At 37.5% G+C, this 22,906-nt stretch overlaps 1 protein-coding gene across 1 annotated transcript in view; it reads right to left on the bottom strand.

Moving 5' to 3' along the window:
* The window catches only part of cdh7a (cadherin 7a), a 60,613-nt gene that overhangs the window by 12,700 nt on the left and 25,007 nt on the right, over positions 1-22,906 (bottom strand). The window contains exons 4-11 of the mRNA XM_016271409.1: positions 18,434-18,553; positions 17,332-17,499; positions 16,657-16,844; positions 13,713-13,966; positions 12,549-12,685; positions 8,500-8,621; positions 2,485-2,602; positions 2,087-2,338 (exon numbers count right to left, since the gene is read on the bottom strand). Coding sequence (XP_016126895.1) covers positions 2,087-2,338; positions 2,485-2,602; positions 8,500-8,621; positions 12,549-12,685; positions 13,713-13,966; positions 16,657-16,844; positions 17,332-17,499; positions 18,434-18,553 — 1,359 coding nt within the window. The remainder of the gene's footprint in view (positions 1-2,086; positions 2,339-2,484; positions 2,603-8,499; positions 8,622-12,548; positions 12,686-13,712; positions 13,967-16,656; positions 16,845-17,331; positions 17,500-18,433; positions 18,554-22,906) is intronic.

The raw sequence follows: 22,906 nt of genomic DNA on the forward strand, positions 1-22,906 counted from the left end.
TCAGTCCTCCTCCCTTCGGGGAACCAGACCAGCAGAAGCTTAATTGTATGTGTCCAGTGCGAGCACTGGATGCATACGTCCACAGAGCTGCCCTGTGGAGGAGGGCGGACCAGTTGCTTGTGCGCTACGGTTCCCCTAAGAGAGGTCTTCCAGCAACTAAAAAGACCCTCAGTCGGTGGATAGTGGATGAGACGTTCTTAAGGAACGTGAAATTTAAACATATTGCGCTTGGCTTCACTGTGGTGTATTATTATTTCAGATCTACCATTTAGTTGTAACGTCTCTATGGAGATAGAAATGAACTAGTTCATACTTAGATGTAATGGCACCAGGGAAGCAGAAAGAGCATCCTTTGTTACTTATTCGTCATCTGTGCAGTCAGTAAAAAAAATTAGAGTCCTCAAACAATGGATGAGAGTAATCAAACGATGGAAATTACTGAGGCTCGGTTCAAGATGTGTGTGTGCACACAAATTCCCATCTTGTCACAATAACAGCACTCTTTTTTTAAGACAGAGACAACATCTATCAGCAAATAGACTTCTGGTTGTGGCCGTGGACAGATCTCCACACCGCCAGCACAGCCAGAGAGACAACCTATCAATGGTATAATCAAGAAATCAATCAAACCATCAGGACTGCATTCACTCCCTCTGTGCAGTCTTCAGATCAGCAAATCAACACAAAGACTCGCCAGTCAACCAATCAGACCAAGTGAATGGTACATATTGGGTAGAGGTCACTCATCAAACAATCAGCTAATAAGGCTCCAAATAATAAGTAATCATACAGACCAGCAGCCTCCCTGGAGAGGGTAAACAAGTCAATTGTGGCCAAGCAGATCTCTCAGCGCACGCCGCGTCCCAACTGTTGGAGCTGTCGTGCCAACACTTCAAAAGTAACGGCAGCCCGACTGTGTGCTAAATGTCAGTACGGGGGAGGTGGAAATGCAATAAAGCTCTTAAAAATGGTTTGGAAAACAATAACAAAAATTGGACAAATATCCTTTGATTGCAAGCTGCATTCAGAAAGCACAGTAGCTTTGTCTTAAAGACAACATGAAATCAAAATCAACCCTATATGCTTTATTAATAAATGTCCCATGTCACATACAAATACAAATAAATAAATCAAAACACACTACTGTTCAAAGGTGTGGGGTCTTTTTTTGTTTGTTTTGAAATAAATCATAAATAAAGATAGATTAATAAAATAATCATAAATAAATAAAGATAGATTAATAAAATAAAATTTAATATTGTGAAATATAACGACAAATTAAAATACTTCAAAATGTAGTTTATTCCTGCGATGGCAAAGCTGAATTTTCAGCAGCCGTTACTCCAGTTTTCAGTATCACATGATCCTTCAGAAATCATTGAAATGTGCTGATTTGAGGCTCAAGAAACATAATATTATCTATGTTAAAATACGTTTTATTTCAAATAGAAATCTTCTTTTGTAAGGATGTAAAAGTCTTTACTGTCATTGTGGATCAGTTTAATGCATACTTGCTGAACAAAAGTAAAAAAATAAAAAAGACTGACCCCAAACATTTGAACAGTAGTGCATTTTGAAAAAGTATTTTCATCATGGTTAACAAAATGTAATGTTTCAGCCCTTGAAACAGTTTTCTTTTCTTCAATCAAATCAAACCCTGATGAACAAGCCTACATCCTTTCTTGCTGAATATTCAGTTTTTACTCTAAAATAATTAACATTACAAAAGCTAAATGCTGTTTTATAAAAAGCTATTTGCATGTTGATTTGTTCATCTTGACCAGCAGGACAAAGCAACACTGGTTCAACCAATGGTGTGATTTTGAGGTGGGACTGTCCATTTATAACATCTATGGGCAGATCGAGGAAATGTTCGGCAAGCAAACAAAGAAATGCAGCACTTTGTCAAACTCTGTTCATTTCATTATACAGGCATATTAAAGGGATAGTTCTGTCTCATGCAAAAAGTCATAGAGGTTTGTAAAGACATGAGGGTGAGTAAATGATGGCAGAATTTTCATTTTTGGGTGAACCATCCCTTTAAACATAGCTTTATGTGTTCACAAGGGTTAAATGTATTTCCTACCAAGTAAAGTGATGATGCAGGCCAGGATGGCAACGAGAGCTCCAGTGCTGAGTCCAGCTGACAGCGTGAAGGCCTCTGTGCCACATGACTGGGGCGTCCCATCAGGGTCACAGTCACACACTCTAACAGACAGCGTGTTAGTGCTGCTGAGAGCAGGGGTCCCACTGTCCATTATCAACACCGGCAGTCGATACATAGACTGTTCCCTCCTCTGAAAACCACCCCTCTTAGTTAGAATAGAAGCGGTATTGTCTGCAGAAAGAAAGAGAAAGATATCATGTGAAAAGTGAAAAAATGACTCATACGAATAGATAAAATGAAGTCTTTTTGGTCTTATTAGGAATAAAAACTGAGTTTCAAGGATTCGCTTTAAACTTAGTCTTAATGAAAACACGTACCTTTATTGTCTCGGAGGGTGAAGTTCATGTTCCCAGCTGTCTCTGCAGTGAGGGAGAAGACGAAGCGATGCCCGCTGGGTGGTTCATCTTTATCCACTGCACTTATGGTTTCAATGACCTAAGACAGTGTCGAAGAGGGAGTAAAGAACAGGAAGATGAATACTGCTGTTATTGCTTCGCTCCAGACAAAATAATCCAAAGTTCTCACGCTCAAAACACTGCAGTGTTGCCATAATAATGAATGTTTGAGATTATAGGTAAACCTCAGTATTTCATGACTGGAATCAATTACTTGATATGTTCATTAATTAGTAAAATAATAATTGAAATTAATAGCATATATCAATATTTGCTCAGAAAATCCCCAAAAGTAAGATTATTTAAGACATTACAGGTTGAAACACTGAATAAGCCCATTAATTATGATTACTGAATGAAGTCAATTTTCAAATGAAGAATATTTTATTTCCATATAATTGAACATAAACTGTACAAAGATATTCACAGCTTCTTCAAGTAGCTATATCTACATGGCCTGACCATTACTGCTTTTGTTCATGTAACCTAATGTAATCAAACTGAATCAGTCAAACAAACTAATATTTTTTACTTGCTTTAATTATTTAGATGCTACTCAATAGTTCTAGGTTATTTTTACCATCCACAACAACCCGTTTTGCCATTTTTTGTTTATTGGTTTATGTACACATACATCAGACAAACATCTTTGGCAGTTGTATTGTGTCTCGCTGGCTTTTTTAGCATCTTCCGACATGAGAGCCATATTTAAAGACTGTGAGACAATTAAAAAACTATCTTTTAAAAATTGACCTCAAGACCCAAGCAATTTCAATATAATAATTAACTAATTTAACATTGTATTGATGCCCACATTTTATTTTTTAACACAGAAAAAAAAAATCAACCATCAGCCAAATTCAATGTGGTGAACTTTTGTGAAAAAGTTTTTTTTTTATTGTGAAAAATACACAATTCACAAGTTTAAATCATGCTGAAAACAACATTAGGAGGATTGACCAAGCCAGGAAGCTATCAGAGTGAGACGATGCTCGTACGGTATCCAGGGATTTAGCAAAGTAGAGGGCCATCCCGGTCTAAATCTGGACCGAAACCCCCAAAGCTGGGCAAAGTGCTGCGCTTTAGAGATGAATATCAGGGTGACCTATCAGGTGGTACACTAAGAAGATTCTCCTGACACACTGTTGTGGCCTAATCTGTGGGCTTTGGCTGGGTTAAATACTGTGTGCACAGCTCTTCCCTTGCAGTCAGCACAAACTCAATCTGCTTGAAAAATCTCCTAAAACCTTATGCACAGGATAAATGCAGTGGAGCGGTGGCTAACGGACACTCCTGTATCATTTCCTCATTCGTCCGAGGAATATGACCTTGTACTCACCAAAAGCTTTTCAGCGCTTTAATTCTCCACTCAGTTATTTTTAACACCACCCTCCATTTACGCTAAGTGAGTATTTGGCAATGGAAACTCTGACGGATTTATCTGTAAATATTTTTGAAATCGTAAAACGTTGCGCTATTAAAAACCTGCATAAATGACACAAACAGAGCAGGATGTTCCCTCAGCACCGAGCGCTGATTACAGTAAACTGTGACAAAATTAATTACAGATAGTCCATTAAGGCTAATGCAAAGTGTATTGATAAAATCATTGAGGCAATGGGTTCATTTAAAATGAATAAGAACATATTGCCAAGGCAAAGCGTCTTAAACCAAACCTGATTCCGCATTTACCAACCGGGGAGATGTTGACAAGTAAATCGTTTTTTAGAATAATAGTGTAAAAACGCAAAACACATGGCTCTTGTGCAGTCAAGAAGCACATTTTATGGAAATATATGGGTGATTTAAGCCTTTTTGCAGTACATGTCAAAATGGCTGGAGGGCAAGGAATGTCTCCTGTGCCACCTGATTTTACAGACGGCAAAATCTTCACCATAGTGAGACCGCCCGTGGAGAGTTAGCAGTCACGAGCGCTTTAAAACACCAGTCTCTCAGCCTGCCACAGCTGACCATGTCTCTGAGGCATAAGGAAACAAGACAGAATATAGACGACCTTAAAGAGATAAAAACCCCTGGGAAAACACTCACTCCTCATAATCTAATCTGCTAAATCACCTGCAACAAATCACTTGGCTCATTTAGAGACCGCAGCTTCAATTCATATTAAGGTTCTATTAAATTCAAAAAGTCATATTAGGAACAAAAGAGAAACCAAGGGCACAGAGAAAAGAGCTTTATGCTGTGAAACGAAGGTGAAGATATACGTTTAGTGCCTGTGACCCCATAACAGGCACTTGTTGGATGGGGATCTGGGGACCTTTTTCAACAAGCCATCTGTTTTAGACTCGGATGCAATGATGGGGAATATTCCCTCTCGTATCATGTACATTGGGGATGGGTGATTATGATCGCCTAGTCATCCAACAACTGACTTCATCTAGATATTTTTAGAGTTTTCAGAATTTTAGATGCCATTCTTTAAAAGTTACGGAATCATCGACAATAGTGAAGACAAAAATGCACTAATTAAACAATACTGCTAATGAAAATAAGATATTAACAATACTCTAATAGTGTTTTCAAATAAAAATAATTTGATTAATATGATTTAAATAATCTAGTCATAATTAATAAAATCAAACTCACCATTTTAAAAATGCTAAAGGCAAAGCTATTTTTTATTGTTTTGCATTTTTATGACATTGTAACAAGTGAAAATTAGACCAATTAAAAACAAAAATGCATATTGAGACCCCTGTGTTCTGGTTCGTTACATTGCACTAATTGCTTTTCAATGCAAGATCACATGTCTGATTGGGATCAAGTGAACACAAAACTATTTGATCGATTTGTCGACTAGTTATTGATGCAACCCCTACTTTGAAATTATGTAGTTTTTGCTCTCTCTGGGTAGGAAAGAAGTGAATTTTTTTTCATTTGCACTCAAAACCTGGTTTCATTTGCTCTCAAATCCTGGCAACAGGTTTTCCCGCAACTATATGCAACGATTCATTCTTCCTCCAGGCAATTCTGAGGAGTTCATTCAAATTCAAGAGCTCCATACAGTCTCTTTCAGAGCGTCTGGCTTCTTGATGGAGCAGGTGTGAAGCTCTAAATATACAAATGTGCAGATGAGGCGTATGAAAACAACGAAGTGAAGACACTCGTAGATAACAGTGTAACAACAGGCACGGAGGCTGGCTGAAAAAGAGTCTATTTCGCCTCAGACACAAATAAGCAAACAGCATTTGCGACTATTTTGCAAGGCACTGAAGTGACAAAGAACGTAAAAGTGCCATCACTGTTTGTTGATGATATTGTGCCTCACGGCAAACATTCTGTCTGATCAAAATAATTTGTCTAACAGCTCCAGAACGCCTCACTCAAAGGCTTTGACTTTCAGATTCGGTCTCCAAAAGCACTCCAGGATGTCTGAGAGCCTCTGTTTTGCAGGTACAATGGTTTAAGGGCTGTTATAAAGACAGACTCATCGTGCAAAGAATCACAAGAGAGATCCGCACTATCGAGACAGCATTTGACTATCACTGCAGCATCGCTCAAGTGCTCCCATGGCTGAAGATATGGAAGTGAACATGAATCACAGGGGAAACTATATCATTATGAAAACATACAGGCACTTTCATCTCTATTCAGAGAAAGAGAGACCGTTCTACTGTTCCTTGGAGAGGCGGGAAAGTAATTTAGCCTCTAATATGAGAGAGAGCTCTGAAAGTTAGAAGTGATGGAAGTCTGGGGTGTCCAAAACACATAGAGAGTGTTCTTGAGGGACTATGGTAATGTGTTTCAAGGCTGAGATAGCATTTGTGAAAAGAGACCACCAGCACCTTTTCACTTAGGCAAAACAAACACGGTTCCCTGTGACTCTGGGACACAGGCAGGCCAGGACTAATTGTTATGGCCCAGACAATCATGCCACTACAGGGGATTGTATCTCATGCTCAGTAAACCCTGTTGCCTTGTTCGGTTCTCTCTTTGTTTTGAGAGCTCTTGTGGGAGGAATTATTTTTCTTACGAAAAAGAAAAACATCCTTCAGTATTCTTTCACTGCTCCCAAAAGAAATTATCAGATCAAGTCAGTTTCTGATACACTAATAAAAACAACACTGTAACTGAGTAGGAATTTCAAACACCTCTACAAATGCTTGACTATTAACTCTCCTCTAAACAAACACCGTCTGTCAAAGATCTAATGAAACAATTACAATTACTAAGTAGGGTTTCTATGGAAGCTTGTTTCTTACTCTGTTTCTGATTATACAGTTTAAAAGAAACTCACATTGTGAAATATAGTCACAAATACAAGAAATAATCACAATTACATACTGTAAACCTGCAGTCTTTAGACAGTCACATTTACAAAAAAAGCCATAACAGATTACAGATACAGATGTACAGATAACAATAAATTACAGATTACAAAAAACAAATTTGTAGTTGCAAGATATTAAGTCGGTATTACAAGAAAGGGTCACAGTTGTGAGATAGGAAGTCGTAACTATGAGATAAAATCAGACTTATGAGAAATAGTCACAACTGTGAGATATTAAATTGCAATTGTGATAAAGCTGGAATTATGAGAAATATTCACAACTATGATGAGATATGAAGTTGAAATTGTGAGATAAAGTCAGAATTATGAGAAATAGTCACAACTATGAGATATTAAGTCGCAACTTTGAGATAAAGTTGGAATTACTGTATGAGAAATAGTCACAACTGTCAGATATGAAGTGGCAGTTGTGAGAAAAAGTCATAATTATGAGAAATAGTCACAACTGGGAGATATTAAGCCGCAATTGTGATAACATCTGAAATATGCTAAATACTGGGAGATGTGAAGTTGCAAATTAAGAGAAACAAATGTGCAGTTATGAGAAATGAAGTCAGATTTAAGATGTGTGTGAGATATAAATCGCAATTACAAGACAACAAAATCAGAATTAAAAAATAAATTAGAGTATTAGAACATAAAAATGAACTTCTTTCCATGTAGCTTTTATAGAATAACAGCGGTAATGCAGCAGATGCTCTCAAAAGGAAAGGCACCTCTAGTTGAGTAGAATCAGTCATGTTTTCACCACTGGTGTTGGTCCTCTGACATTACCCAGCGCTTTCAAGATCAATGGTGCATCACGTCACAGAATTTGTCAGTGGCTTTTATCATTCCCATTAGGACTGAACAAAGGTCCAGAATGTTCCCTCCACGCACTCATAGCAAGTGTTTAGTATGTGGCATTCGTAATGCCCTTTATACCACATTCATCTTAGTAATGACGTTCTGACAAACATTGGAATATGAATGCGACAGAGAATGTGTTTGAATCAGGGCATGTTGCTGACTCGAAAATGAGGAACCCATTGGTTTGCTAAGCTTGTGTGTGTGTGTTCTGCAATTGCCTGCTGGAGGACTTCACATTTGGCTACTTGACACAATGCCACGCTCCCCAACAAACCAATTTCATGCCACAGTCACCTCTGTCTCATTTGCATCGGTGTAAAGCTTTTTCTGCATGAGCGCACAATGTTTTGATCCCCTGATTAGAGTGATCTGCAGCACAAACCCACCAGAATCCTGTTGTTATCATTTTGTCCATCTGTGGCTCTCGCTTCTTTTTACTGACTATGGATCCGGGTCCAGAACCTTTCTAGTTGAGCTTCTGATAAAGGACAGCGAAAAATATACATATAAACGAATGAAAAAAAAAAAACTAAAATAAAAGATGCAGTATTATAACCTTGGTTCAAATCAACAAGCTGCACACTGCAGTACATAATCTGAAAATGAGATCTATTCTCATTTATTAGGTGCTTCCAACAGTAATACTGGACAATTAATTTCATCCAGTATCAGAAATGTTGTGACAAGAATAATTATTTCTGTTTATTGGACTATACAGGTTTGAAATCACATTTGATATGAAAGCCTTTCTGATGAAGAATCAAGAGCCACAATACCTGTCCTGGTCCAACGCTTTCACACAGGAAGGTCTCATACTCTATGGCAAAGACTGGTGCATTGTCATTAATGTCCATCACTGTGATCAGAGCTACTCCTTTCCCAACCTGCGATGGATCCACTGAAATCACAGAGAAAAAAACATGCATGCATGAACAGGCTGATAGATGAAAAAACATGAGGGCACCAACACATTTATTTCAATATGTTTTATTTATTTAAATGTGTTACATTATTTAATAGGTTGCATTTATTTAAATATGTGCCTTGCCATTGTTCCGACCACTGTTGGTTTGCTCACGGGGGGCATTATATCATCATTTTTTGTAATTCTGAATTTAAATTATTTGTATTATGAAAAGATTTTACTTCACAAATCAAAACAAAACAAAAAAAAGTTGATTAGAATCAGTTAAAAATATTAAAATAATAAGCAGATGTCATAAAAGTGAGCTAAGGAGCCATTTAGCTATACTTGCATTGAGACTGAAAGGATTAGATGAACATGCTCCTCCTGAACTTTAGAGCTCAACTTAAATATTCCCATTGATGTTCTTACAAGTGATTGCAAATGTGTTTCTCCTACTGTGGCTGCCTAAACTTTGTTCACTTGGCTCATTTTATCCAGAGAAATCAGAAATAATTTATATCTGACAATTGTTCAGAAGCTGGAATACATTAACAATTTGACCCTTTGTATGCATAAAAGGACACAGTGAGGAGTAAATCTTAGAAATGAAAGTCACAACGATTGATGCAATACAAGAAACTGAAGTAGGAATTAGCTGCTGGGGTTTTTTGTGTTGCTCACTGTTCCCATGAGTGCCGAGGACCATAAAAAGACTCCGGGAAAATTACTGCTGCAATGCACGCAATAGAGTTTTATGTGACTTTGAATCAAATTTGAGCTGTCAAAATAAACAGGCCGATCGCAGTATCATCCCATTTATCAGCAATCCGATCCAAAACAGCAGACGTAAGGGCCTTTCTGGTAAGACCCGGGTATAACATAAGCGTTTTAAACGCACATATGATTTGTGTTTTCGTTCTACTTTTAGCAAATAAGGTGATATTTTCAACCACCAGGCATGCTGCACTGGGCAATCAACAAATTAACAGACTGCACAAGGGTGTGAGGTTATTTTTGTTGTGTAACTATGCAATGTAGATATTTCAAATGGTATTGGCGCTTAAGCACAAGCCAACAGCAAACACCTGTTGAGGGCATACTGCCTCTAGTCAACCACAACAGACACAGCTGCTCGTATTCTTTGAGTAGAATGACTGCTGTTTGCTAGTACATTCGGTGCATGCTCACAATGCACTACAAAACCAATTAAGAGCATTTCAGTTGTGCGCTAATCGGCAAAATCTCTATGAATTTTTGCAAGCTGTCCTGTCATTATGAGCTTTCCATAATTTTGGCAGCGGCGATGATATCGAGGGCATTGAGGAGGACAAAATGCGGTCATGGTCTTCAGCCAAACGAGTTGATGGAGAGCAAAAATAAATCTATACTGCAGGTGTGAACATGCAGCGGCAGTGGGCTGGAAATATGCTGGCTCATTCGAAGTTGATTTCCATCGAAAACCAAGTGATTTATTGTACGTTCCACACTAGCTTGTCTCTTTACATGGCTAGCAGAATTCAGCTTAACTGTCTAATCCAAACGGTGCTCTGGAGAAAACGCATATCCCAACAAAACCGCACTAGTAAATATATGACTCACGCCTCCCAGTATCTTCCGCCCAAGATATATAGAGCCCATCTGCCTCCGTGCCATACACACCTGCAGGAAACCTGCTGAGTTGCAGGCGGGGAGAGAGAAACGGCATGCGCTTTGAGCTAATTCATCTATTAATTTGACTTTTTAGAGGATGAGGGATCTACCGTGAATTAAACCCAGGCAGACTGCCATCGCTGGATGAATATCGTAACTTGCTTTACAATGCTCTAAACAATAAAACGGGTGATAAGTTACCTCAGCGTCGATGGCACGGACAGTGGCTGTGAAGCACATTGTCGTGGCGGTGACTATAATGTCACAACTGACGCCCCTGGGCACTGGCTCATAATTCGCCATGTTAAGTGCAGTCACAAATGTAAGAGCACCACACTTTTTTGACCAATGAATTTCCTTGACTTTTCCAAGACCTTGGCAGTCATTTGTGATTACTAGATAAAGACTGTTTTGAGAAATCATTTTATTGAGATTACTGGGCTCATTCCAGGTACTCAGATTTGTCAGGAAGCAATGTTGTGGACTAACAGTGAATATGTACTGATATAAAATGTCTGTTCAAGGTAATGCAAGTTGTTTTTATAAATACAGTGCTATGATAAATAAGACCAATCTTCAATAAACAGTTAAAGGTATAAGTAATAATTAAGGCTGCACAACATACATATTTAATTTTTATTTTAGAGTAATAGTATTATCACAATATATTTCTTTTTTTGTTTAATAACTGTATTTAATAATAATGATTATTTATTTTAGATTATTATTTTAGTCATATCAAATGGGTAAAAACAGTGGGAATATGGCCTATAACTCAAGTGGGAATTTATGGCCTATAAAAAAAACGTATTATAACAAAGAGTGAAAAATTTAAGGGGGTCTGAATACTTTCCGTACCCACTGTATATATTCTGTGCAGATGCACCCCCTAATTCATTGTTTCTTGAAAAAAATCATAATGCAGTACGTATTACAGATAAACAAAACATTGCAATGGAAGTTTTTTCAATATTGTTCTAGGAACAATTAATAAACAGTGCTTCTGTAATATAGTCAATTCTCCTAACAAGCAATAGCAAATTGCACATTAATATAGATTATGTGGGCACATTTATAGTAATTTATCTTCTGCTTCTGAAGAGATCTTGGCACACATAGCAACTTTATTCTGAATGTGCCTTTCAAATTTGGTTGCCCTTAGAATCTAAAATATCCATTTTCAGAAATTAATTATTTCTTCTATGATTTTCAGGGCCATTAACACCTTACCTTACATCGCCTAAACACAAATGACTTTGAGCCTATACCTTTTGGTAGCTAGCAAGTCTCTGTCTCATTCTTACAGACAAATAGAAGAGGACATTTCAATCTTCTCTGCCAAAACCCATTTTAGAGACTGTGGATGCCTCTGACAATGACTGATTGACTATGAGGGCAAACCTGCAAACTTTGGTTAAGTGCGTACACATTTATGGATATGGGTTAAAAATGTAACCACATGATGGATATTATTCCCCTCTATCACTCAAGTCAATATGGTTATGGCTTTCTGTGCGAAGACTTCAGGGGATCGAGAGAACAGATGCACTTGAGTGAAGGTCATGGTGGAAATCAGCATCAAAAGTTAGGCAGGAGAGGAAGCTGCAGTTCTGCCCATCGGCCACAATCAGGACAAGACTCGATCAAGCTGCACGAATTCTGGAGATGCCAGTGGACAGCGGTCACCTCAGTGGCGCAGCATCTGTTCACAGCCTGACCAGAGCACTCGCGCAGATTGAACGCTTATGCTATATGTGCCGTGCGGCAAGATAGACAGACACGACATGCACGAGGGACACGGTTTGAAATATTGATCACCCAGAGCAGCACTAACTATTAGCCCCAGCAGCCTTGGGATAATGATATTCATTGTGAAATTAAAGGCTCAAATTGTATGAAGGATTTCATCCTAATAGAATTTGAGATTGCAAAAAACGAAATGCAGCTGCTCAAAACTTCTCCATACAAACCAACAGTAAAGGTATCTTTCAATAAAAGATCCCTCTGAATGGCTCACTTATGAAGGACAAATCAAGCAGTAGCAGTTTCTGTAATTGGCAGACCTTGTTGGACAATTAAAAAGAACAACACAGCACAGCTACTGTACATAAATCGGGCCTCTTTCACATATCGTATTTTGTGTTTAATTCTTTGTTTCAGCCAAGAAACATAACTATTGTCAGTGTAACCTTCACAAATTTTCAGAAGACCTTCAAACCACAACAGCAACCATATAAACAAGTTCAATAATAATTTGAGGTCACTCACAGCTTTCAATAGCCAGGATGGTGATGTTGTGTACAGCATTGGCTTCTCTGTCTAAAGGCTTAGCCGTGCTGATGACTCCTGTTGTTGCCTCGATGTTGAAAAATCGCTCCAAATCTGTGTTTCTGTCTATTGAATACCTGGGGGAAAAAAGTTTTAATGAATTTCAAGCTTTTACTTTTAAATGAATTCTATAGATATGACCTGAAGTCACAGCCCCAACAGCGATCATTATTTTCAGTGGCTCTTAGGCACAGAACAACTTAATTATGAGCATTTGTCTTTCAGCACAAAACACCTGAGTCCCACAACTCATTTACAGTCAACATTTGCATCTACTCCCACATAAACAAATAAAATTATTTAATGCAATAATAATAGCACTAATGACTTGCATATGTATTATCTTAGGCCTGTTTACATTAACATGTGTTTATGTGATTGGCTTGAAATCAGATAGCACTTGACCCTATTAAATGTGTAATGTAATGTGTAAGTATACTCAAGACACACTGTGATGCATTTTCTTTATGCATCTATGTGAATAATATTATGTTCACTACTATTCAAAAGTTTGTGATCAGTATGGGTAAAACATTTTTCAACATTGATTATAATAAGATTTTTTTTTCTTGAGCAGCAAATCAGCATATTAGAATAATTTCTGAAGGATCATGTGATACTGAAGACTTAAGTAATGGCTCCTGAAAATTCAGCTTTGCCATCACAGGAATAGATAAAAAAATTTTTTTTTAAATAAAACCGAAAACAGTTATTTGAAACTGTAACAATATTTCACAATATTCCCAGTTTTATTGTATTTTTGATCAAATAATTTGTGCAGTGTTGGAGAGCATAACAGTCAAAAACATAAAATCTTACCAACCCCCAAACCTTTAAACAGTATTATATGCAAGTTTTAGCAAGCCATTTTGCACAGATAAATGGGATCAGATTTTTATCCGTAGACATATTAGACTACAAGGGGAGAATGCAATTCAGTTAAAGTCTGACAAGATATTATCTCGATACCAAAATTGGCTATTATTTTTTATTAAGGTTTTAAGCTTTAATTAAAAATGCTGTAGTCTTTCTCAAGATTTAATCTTGCCTTCATAAAACCAGTATCATTGCGGCGTAAAGTCATTCCTTGAGGCCATGTCCTACCTAATGGGGCTATTGGTGGAGTCTGGGTCCAGAGCAGAGACAGTTCCTATGATGGTTCCCACTTTAGCAGCTTCAGAGACGACCATTTTGCGGACCAGAGAGGAGAAGATAGGAGGTTCATCTACATTCTCCACAGTTAGCCTTACCATCGCTGTATCACTGAATGGTCCTTGAGACAAGAACCGTGGGTCTATGTTCCTGTTGGATGCCTCAATTTTCAGAGTGTAGCTTGACTTTGTTTCAAAGTCAAGATTCTGAGGTAAAGAACACAAAAGTAGGGAGGGAGAGCAGAGGAAAAAGTTTAGAAATAGTTCTGAAATTATAAACAAGGACAGAGAATATGTGGTAAGCATCCAGGCAAGTCATAAACAGAGTTCACATATGAAATCTAGCAGTGATGTGTGTACGTATATAATGCATCCAAGAACCCTTGATCCACTCCTTTTAGCTCTCATATTTCATTTAAGTATTGTTATCGATTGACAGGACAGAAAAGAACAATGTCAAAGCAGTACATTGATTTTAAGACAGAGATACATGATGCCGAAAATGTCTTGTGGAATACTTTCTCATATAGTCATTTATCACTCCTGTCTGCTGTAATATGCAGCACATTGAAAACTACCTTCCGAGCCTCCTTCATATCACTGACAAAACATAACTTCCCTGAGGGTGCAACAAAGCCAAATCCAGCACTTGTGAACGTTTAGCTATAGTTTTAAAATGAGAAGTCAGAGTCAAATTATTGTCAATTCTATCCTACATAGTTTCCCTGGAAACCACAGTGCAAATATACAATACTGTACTGTATATACAATATATAGAGTTCAAAATATAAGTTTTTTAAACAGATTATCTTTGTATTCATGCTCATTGCATACTTTTTGGAAAAACCTTTCTACAGTTATTTCAGTCTAATTTCTCTGTGTAAATGTCAAGTGGTTTAACCACTTGTGACAAGTAAAAGTAATAAAATACTTTCCATATAGCTTGAATACACTTGAGTGCACAAATCTGGTCCAGAAATTCCGAAAACTGTTCAAACTAAAAAGAATGTTTTTAGAGATATAAAGAATATTTAAGTGTTTTAATCATTATGTTTTCTTGGGATTTTGGAGTTTATTAATATTTTATTAAATATTAATATTTTGAAACAGAACTGATGTATATAATGCATTTTTTTTAAACAATAATAAATTAATTTGCCAAACTCCAATGTTTTTCCCCCAAGCATTACAGCCTTGGAGAGCTACACCACCTACACATTTTTTTACTTTAAGTCTATGTGGCTTTTAGTTAAAACAGCTAAATTAATATAAAAGCCCCCAAAATGTACAATACGCCCGCAAGAAATTACTCTGTATGAATTTTTGTATCTATAACATATGATACATAAGCATGGGGTGGGAGTAAGGTGGGTCAAAGCAGTTGAGGAGCATGACCGTCTGTGGGAAGAAACTGTTCTCAGGTCCAGTAGTTCAGGAGTGTATATGCTCCTGAGGCTTCTCCCAGAAGGAAGAAAGGAAGAAAAAGCTGAAGGCCAAAGTATTGTCCTTCATTCTGTTACTGGATTTCTTTAGACACTGCTTCGGGGGAAATAACATGCTGAGCAGTCTGCACTGTAGAGGCTTCCAGTGAGAGGAAGAGCAGTTTCCAAACACTGTTGATTTCCTGAAGTCAACAATTATCTCTTTTGTCTTGTTGACATTAAGAGATGGTTGTTGACTCCTCAACATTTTTCTAGGTCTTTCATCTCCTCTCTGCATGCTATCTCATCATTGTTGTTGATTAGCCCTAGCACTGCAATGTCATCTATAAAGTTGATGATATGGTTGCCGGGGTGCCTGGCAACCAGGCTGAGAGTCAACAGCGAGAACAATAAAGGGCTGAGGACAAAGCCCTGGGGGACACCGGTAGTCAGGGTGACAATTTGGGAGGTCTGGTCATGGATCCTGGCTGCCCGAGGTCTGTTTGTCAGGAAATCTGACAAACAGCTGTGATGCTTATTTTTGAAGAAAAAAAACCTGCTATGCAATATCTGTTATCCAAAAATAAAAAACTAAAGTCAATAAATAATGAATTGTAAGATAAGTGTTATTCATACTGGACAGTTTTGCCTTTAAGCAAAATGTCAGGAGTCAAGTGTAGGTGGGCTGGAGGTCTTGGGTCATGACCAACCGCTAACAGCACTTCATTACCATGTGTGTGAAAGCAACAGGATGCTAGCCATTATTGCATGTTACTGTTGAGTCCTTCAGCATTATTTCGACAGACAGGCACAGAGTAAATGACTTTGACAGGAACTCAAAGGGGTCTTATATTAGAAATGATCCCAGTGGTTGTTAGTGTCTTCTGTACGCATAGCCTGAGATTAACCTCTGATAACATCTAAAGATACACGCTTTTTACATCTAGCACATTTTCTTTACAGGGCACCCCCTTTACAGGCATGAAACATTTATCGCCTACACTTATTTCCTGTCATAGCAATGGAGCCGAAAGTACATACGTTCTTGGTATTTTGGAGTTTATTCATATTTTATTAAATATTAATATTTTGAAACAGAACTGATGCATACTAATGCATATATAAAAAAAACTATAAAAAATGAATTTGCCAAACTCCAATGTTTTTTCCCCCAAGCATTACAGCCTTGGAGAGCTACACCACCTACACATTTTTTACTTTGTCTATGTGGCTTTTAGTTAAAACAGCTAAATTAATATAAAAGCCCCCAAAATGTACAATACGCCTGCAAGAAATTACTCTGTATCTATAAGCTCTAATAACATCTAAAGATACACACTTTTTACATCTAGCATATTTTCTTTACAAGGGCACCCCCTTTACAGGCATGAAAAATGTATCGCCTACACTTATTTCCTGTCATAGCAATGGAGCCGAAAGTACATACTTATAAGGTTTGGACTGTCTCTGGCCTACCTTCTGTAGAGTTATGACTCCTTCCTGGGTATCTTTGTCTGACGTGACCCTGAACACCCCAAGGCCGTCGCCCTCTATAATTCTGTAGTCCATCTCAGCATTTGGTCCGATGTCAGAATCCAAGGCTTTTATCTTGGCCACCACCGATGCCACAGGCAGGGATTCAGGCACAGCAAACTGATAGGATTCTGCAAAAGAGGCCCGGCAAACACACACACCCACACGCAGAGGTTATTGATGATGCTATTTCTCTTTTTTCCTTCCTTATCACCCAGCTGTTAGGGCCAGGTCTGAACTAATAATGTATCTCTCTGCTCCGTAGCAGGTAAGACACTCTATAGATATAGCAAGCAAGAGGACAGACTAAGCTCTACACACTCCCGGACACATACTGATGCCGGTGATGGTATCGTGCAGCTAAAAATAGGGATAGAAATAACTATGACAATGAACTAAAATCCTCTATTATAAAATAAGATTGTTCCATTCTATTCAAAAGATCATCAACCTGATAATTACACAGCAACTACAGTGAGCGTTTGATCTCTGTAATACAAGATCAGCCTGAGCCATTAAAAATCTCAGATTGCTCGCATGCAAATTAAATGGGAATGCAGCATGCATTAATGATGGATCAGGTCCACGTTTGTTTTATAGCCGGTGGAAGAATCATACTCCGTGAAAAACGGGGCGGGTTGTCGTTAACATCCGTCAGCGTGACTGTCACCGACGTTGTGCCTGAGAGTCCTCCCATCTGACCAACCATGTCTTTGGCCTGGATTACCAGCAGATATTGGTCCCGTGCTTCTCGATCCATGTTGGGCAGAGCCGTCCTCACAATGCCTGCACAGAAAAAGTTTCCTAAACGTCCTGTTGTCTAGTGTTGATTAAAATGTAAAAAACATGTGGGGTTGTTGATGCATGAGATATACTGTGTAATGATAACATCCTCCTGGCCTGTAAATGCTGTGATAAAGCATCTAGGGAGATGGAGTGTGCATCAATTAAAATAGGATTACCATTTAGTAATCTAAATAGCAAGAACCTTTTCCAGATTTGTTAGGCCATATCATAATGGATCTCTCATCGATGAGTCAAATTCACTGAAGCCAGTACAGGACTGCAAATCAATTTCCTCTCCAAATCATTGTTAGTTTTGGAATTATCATAGCTTGGCACATCCGAGAGTGATTAAATAGTACATACTTCCTTTTGCGCACAGGACGCTACGATAAATCCTAATCAATAAGCACTGCTATTTGCTATATCTTAATTTTCCTCCACATGTTGTGGTGGCATCTCTAAAATTAGCCACACACTTTAAAAGAAAAAGGAGAAAAAGTTTAATCAAGGTTTGTAATTTACCCTGTTGATTGAGTCCATATGTGGAAATGACCTCAGTTACAGCTAGAGTGCTGATTACATTAAGGATTTCATTCTCTGTAATCAGGTGGTAATGTGCGCCAGTAACTTCATCACAAGTCCCATCAACTTTTTCTGTCTTTAAGTGAGTCAATCAAAATAGCGGTCTCTTGACGTTTGCATGTTTCCATTACAGGAATTTGTGGCTACCGCTTTGAAAAGACTTGTCGCTCAAGTGACAACAGAAAGCGTGTGGTGCTTTTCTTTTTTTAGAAATGAATCTGAATTAGATATTGTACACTGTTTACCTAAAGAGCTTGATTGGTGAGAATGACTCAAAATCTTGCCGCTGGATAAGATTTTAGTGCTTAAATATGTTGCTGCAATGGAATAAGCATTTGTCATTTGTGCGTACCTGTCTTTGGGTCCACTGAGAAGTAGGGTTGTCCTTCAAGGATGCTGTACACGACTCTGGCACTGTTTCCATATGTGGGGTCATCTGCGTCAGTCGCCTTAACCTCAACTACAGATGTGCCTGGAACAAATTATCCACGCAATTTGGTCAAATGGTACCAGACATGCATTGGCATTGAGCCTCACTTGATTACAGAACTGAAATCTGATGTAACCTATCACGAAAACATGAACAGGCTCAAGTAAACCAATAAAGAAACATTAGGATGATCAAAAGGGTGCTTCTACTAAATACTGAGCAAAGGGTCTGAATACTTAGGACCATGTGATATTTCAGTTTTTCTTTTTTAATAAATCTGCAAAAATGTCAACAATTCTGTGTTTTTCTGTCAATATGGGGTGCTGTGTGTACATTAATGAGGAAAAAAAAATAACTTAAATGATTTTAGCAAATGGCTGCAATATAACAAAGAGTGAAAAATTTAAAGGGGTCTGAATACTTTCCGTACCCACTGTAAGTAGATGTCTATTGTTCTGTTCCAGCAGATTTTAAGAAGTCTCTCCAAGGCTGTATTTATATGATCAAAAATATGGTAAAAACAATAATATGGAAATATTATTACAACTTTAGATAAGTGTTTTCCATTTTTAATACAGTATATAAAATGTCATTTATTCCTGTGATATGCATTAAAAGAGGCTTCTCTTGCCTCCCTGAACAATCTGACATGCTGTCAGTCACAGAAACGAGGCATCTGCCGCTGATCGCTAGCATACATGAAGTTCATTAGAGCGTTTTGGAAGTAATTACATTTAATAAAAGAGCCACAGTGGCTTCCCTAGTGACAACAACTTTCATTTCAATTGTGTGTCAATTTCCCCAGAAATTACGATTATGTTCTCTTGAACACATGGGATGGAAACGCTGCTTTAGCCGTAAATTATTTTCACGATTGTTTTTCACATTTTTTGCATACATTAACAACGTTACTCAGATAGAAACATATCTTGTGCTGGCTTCTGCAATATTTTGTATTCTTGTGCCTGTCTTGATTACAGAGTACAGAGCTGGTGTTGCCTCAGTTCTCATTAAGTCATGCATCCTTGCAAAAAGCCCAGAAGGACAAAACAAATCTAATTGTAAGCCAAACACACACTTTAAACACAATTCTGTATGTGGCCTGCACTTGCTTTCCTTATCTTATAGTCAGTGTTGGGAAGGTTACTTTGGAAATGTAATAGGTTACAGATTACAAGTTACCCTATTTAAAATGCAATAAGTAGCATAACTATTTCAATTACTTTTTTAAAGTAATGTAACTGATTACATTTGATTACTTTTCTAAATTTCAAACAAATGTTTTCAACTGTTAATCATTTTAAATAATTTAAAGCAGGCAGGGTAAACCTTACAGTATTACTCAACACTGATTACAGTCAGAATTTCAAACGCCTTCTTCACTTGAATTAAGATTATAATAATTTCATTTTAAAGCACAGCCACCACAAAATCCGAATTTAACAACAATTTTTACTTTGAGATTGTTCTGGGGGGGGGGGGACGCCAGTTAATCCTGAAAAATAAAGCATATACATCCACCCAGATAGGGAATAAAACAGTTATTGAATAAGCATGTGTCCTATTCTGTGTTCTAAACTCCTAAAACATTGGTGTCTCATATTTGAAAACAGTCAATGCAATTTGGGAAAGAAATCAATCATATCTGTATGTGTGTGTGAAAATATTCAGATGTAACACCCTTTGTAATCCTTAACATTTTCTTAAGTAACTGTAATGTAATTGCACATTTTTTCTGAGTAATTGCAACAGATTACAGTTACATTTATTTTGTAATTAAATTATGTAATTCCGTTACATGTAACTAGTTAATCCCCAACCTTGCTTATAGTGATTTTCTATTGTTTTTACTGCTTTTTTCACAGTGATAGAAACTTGACATCTGCAGCACTTAGTATCTTTCAAAAGTTTGGGGACAGTAAGACTTTTATTGTTTTTGAAAGACGTCCCTGCATTTATTTGATATTTGACCAAAACACATTAAAACCATGATATTCCAAAATATAATTACAATTTCAAATAACTATTTTATATTTTAATATATTTTAAAATATAATGTGAAAACAAAGCTGAATGTTCATTAGCCATTACTCAGTGTCCTTCAGAAATCATTCCAATATGCTAATTTAGTATTCAAGAAAATTTCTCATTATTATCACAGTTGAAATCAGTTGTGCTGCTTGCTATTTTTGTGAAAAAGTGATACATTAAAGATTCTTTGATGAATAGAAAGAACAGAATTTTGTATTTATTTAGTTTTGGTAAAAATAAAAAAGTGAAAGTCTTGTAAATGTCTGTTTTAATGCATCACAGCTAAATATAAGTAAGAATTTATTTCAAAAACATAAATGATAGTGTAGATTATATACTTTATCATTTAATCTGTAGAACTGGAGCACAAAGGAAAGTTTAGCTCTGCTTTTCTGGCTTGCTGATATTTCCCCCAAATTTGATTTAAACTGTAAAATGGCTAATGGAATATGCTAGGCTTTCATTTGAGCGCAATTTACAGGCAGCTCCAGACTGCGGTGTTCCTCAGAAATGCAGATTATCCTTAAATGTGTTTGCTTGTAAAAAAGTAAAGGAGACATTTGGGGACAGGCCCAGATGTTGTCATATTGCTAACCTAAGCATCTGGAGGCACAGATGAGTGTACAAAAACGAAGCACCATGGCAACACCTCACCGCAGGGACCGAGGCCAAATGAGTGTTACTCTTTATCTGATGGCGCAATGTGATTTCATCTCTTATAGGTAACCTTGTACCTCTGCAAGAATCATTTCAGACTCTTTAGATTCAACAGGCGGGTACATTTATAGCCAGTTAATACGGTCAGCCCTTAAATACACATCATAGCGAAACCGCAATGTGTGAAAATGATTGGATGGGAGTATAAGGCATATGTTGTGAATTTCCATTCGGCCTCACGCAGACGTCTGGCTTGAGGGAGAGGTGTCTGGGTTAGGTTGTGGTCCTCACACTTGCAAACAATCTCCTGTTTCTTAATTACCAAATTAAATTAATAATTTTCTCGTTAATCAAATCCATTCATCACAGGTTGACTGCTAATTAATTTAAATGGATCTATAAAGCAGTCATTGAGGACAAGGGTCGCTTGCATTCACAGAGGCTAATGGCTTTGTTCACGCCGTCGGACAGACAGTGGCAGCCAGCATGTTAATTGCTCTTCTAAAAAAAGCATGTCAATGCTTGCGTGATTGTCAGTACGCTCCGCGTGGTCGAACTGACAAACAAGTGCATCGTACTGAGGGCATTCATTATGTATATCACTGTTCTTAGGTGATCCACAGCAAACCCTCAATAGCTAAACAAATACGTGACACAATTACCAATAATCATCATGAAATTTAATGTCAAAATATCTGGTATGGATGCACCAATATTTATACCCTGGCTGATATGATAAACTGATATTTGTTTAATCTTTTTAACTGATTATTGATAAATGATATAATATTTTGTCAATTTAATTTTAAAATAAAACCGTAAAAAAAAAGGTTATTCATTTTGAGATTTGCTAAAGATAATCTTAACAGCTATTGTTATAAAGGCAAGCTATTCACCCCAGGTGAATATGGCAATATTTTTTTTTACTAATAGGTATCACCTTCTTCAGCTGATTGATTACATTAAAAACCGCAAAATAATTTTTGTATTACAAGTTTTCTGAAATGGAATGTTTAAAAATGCAAATGAGGCATTATCTAATGAATTTAACACTAATTTGAATACATTTCCAAAACAGAAATCTCAACACTTGATAAAGCCAAAATTCTTGCTTTTATTTTGTTGACATATTAGAGTCAAAGGATTTTGGATATCTCTTTTTATCACTCCATAAATCAGAGAATACTGTCAACAGCCAGAAAAAAAGAATAAACGAATGAAATGTTGTATAAATCCAGGCAAATGATATATGAACAAACCCCTCAGTCAAGATCTTTAGAATACAGATAGGTATAAATCTGTAAAGTTTGGTGTCTGAAAGTGCTGCTCAGTGCATGAGGAAAAAACGTCTCGGGTTACTTATGTAACCATGGTTCCCTGAGGGGAACGAGACACTGCGTCCTCTAGGGGTCACTATGGGGAACGCCTCGTCGTGACCCGTGTCTGAAGCCTACATTGAAAAAACACCAACTTGTTTGGCCGGCGACAGCCATGACGTCACTACCGTCGCAACTAGTACAAAATAGGCGCCGGTAGCACACATCATCACTTCTTCGTCTGAAGTTTGTATCCGCAGCATGGCACAAAAACTAGAGGACGCAGTGTCTCGTTCCCCTCAGGGAACCATGGTTACATAAGTAACCCGAGACGTTCCCTTTCGTGGAACTTCGAACTGCGTCCTCTAGGGGTCGCTATGGGGAACGGTAT

This window comes from Sinocyclocheilus grahami, unplaced genomic scaffold (genome assembly GCF_001515645.1).
Source record: "Sinocyclocheilus grahami isolate Dianchi unplaced genomic scaffold, SAMN03320097.WGS_v1.1 scaffold5.1, whole genome shotgun sequence".
Classification (NCBI taxonomy): domain Eukaryota; kingdom Metazoa; phylum Chordata; class Actinopteri; order Cypriniformes; family Cyprinidae; genus Sinocyclocheilus; species Sinocyclocheilus grahami.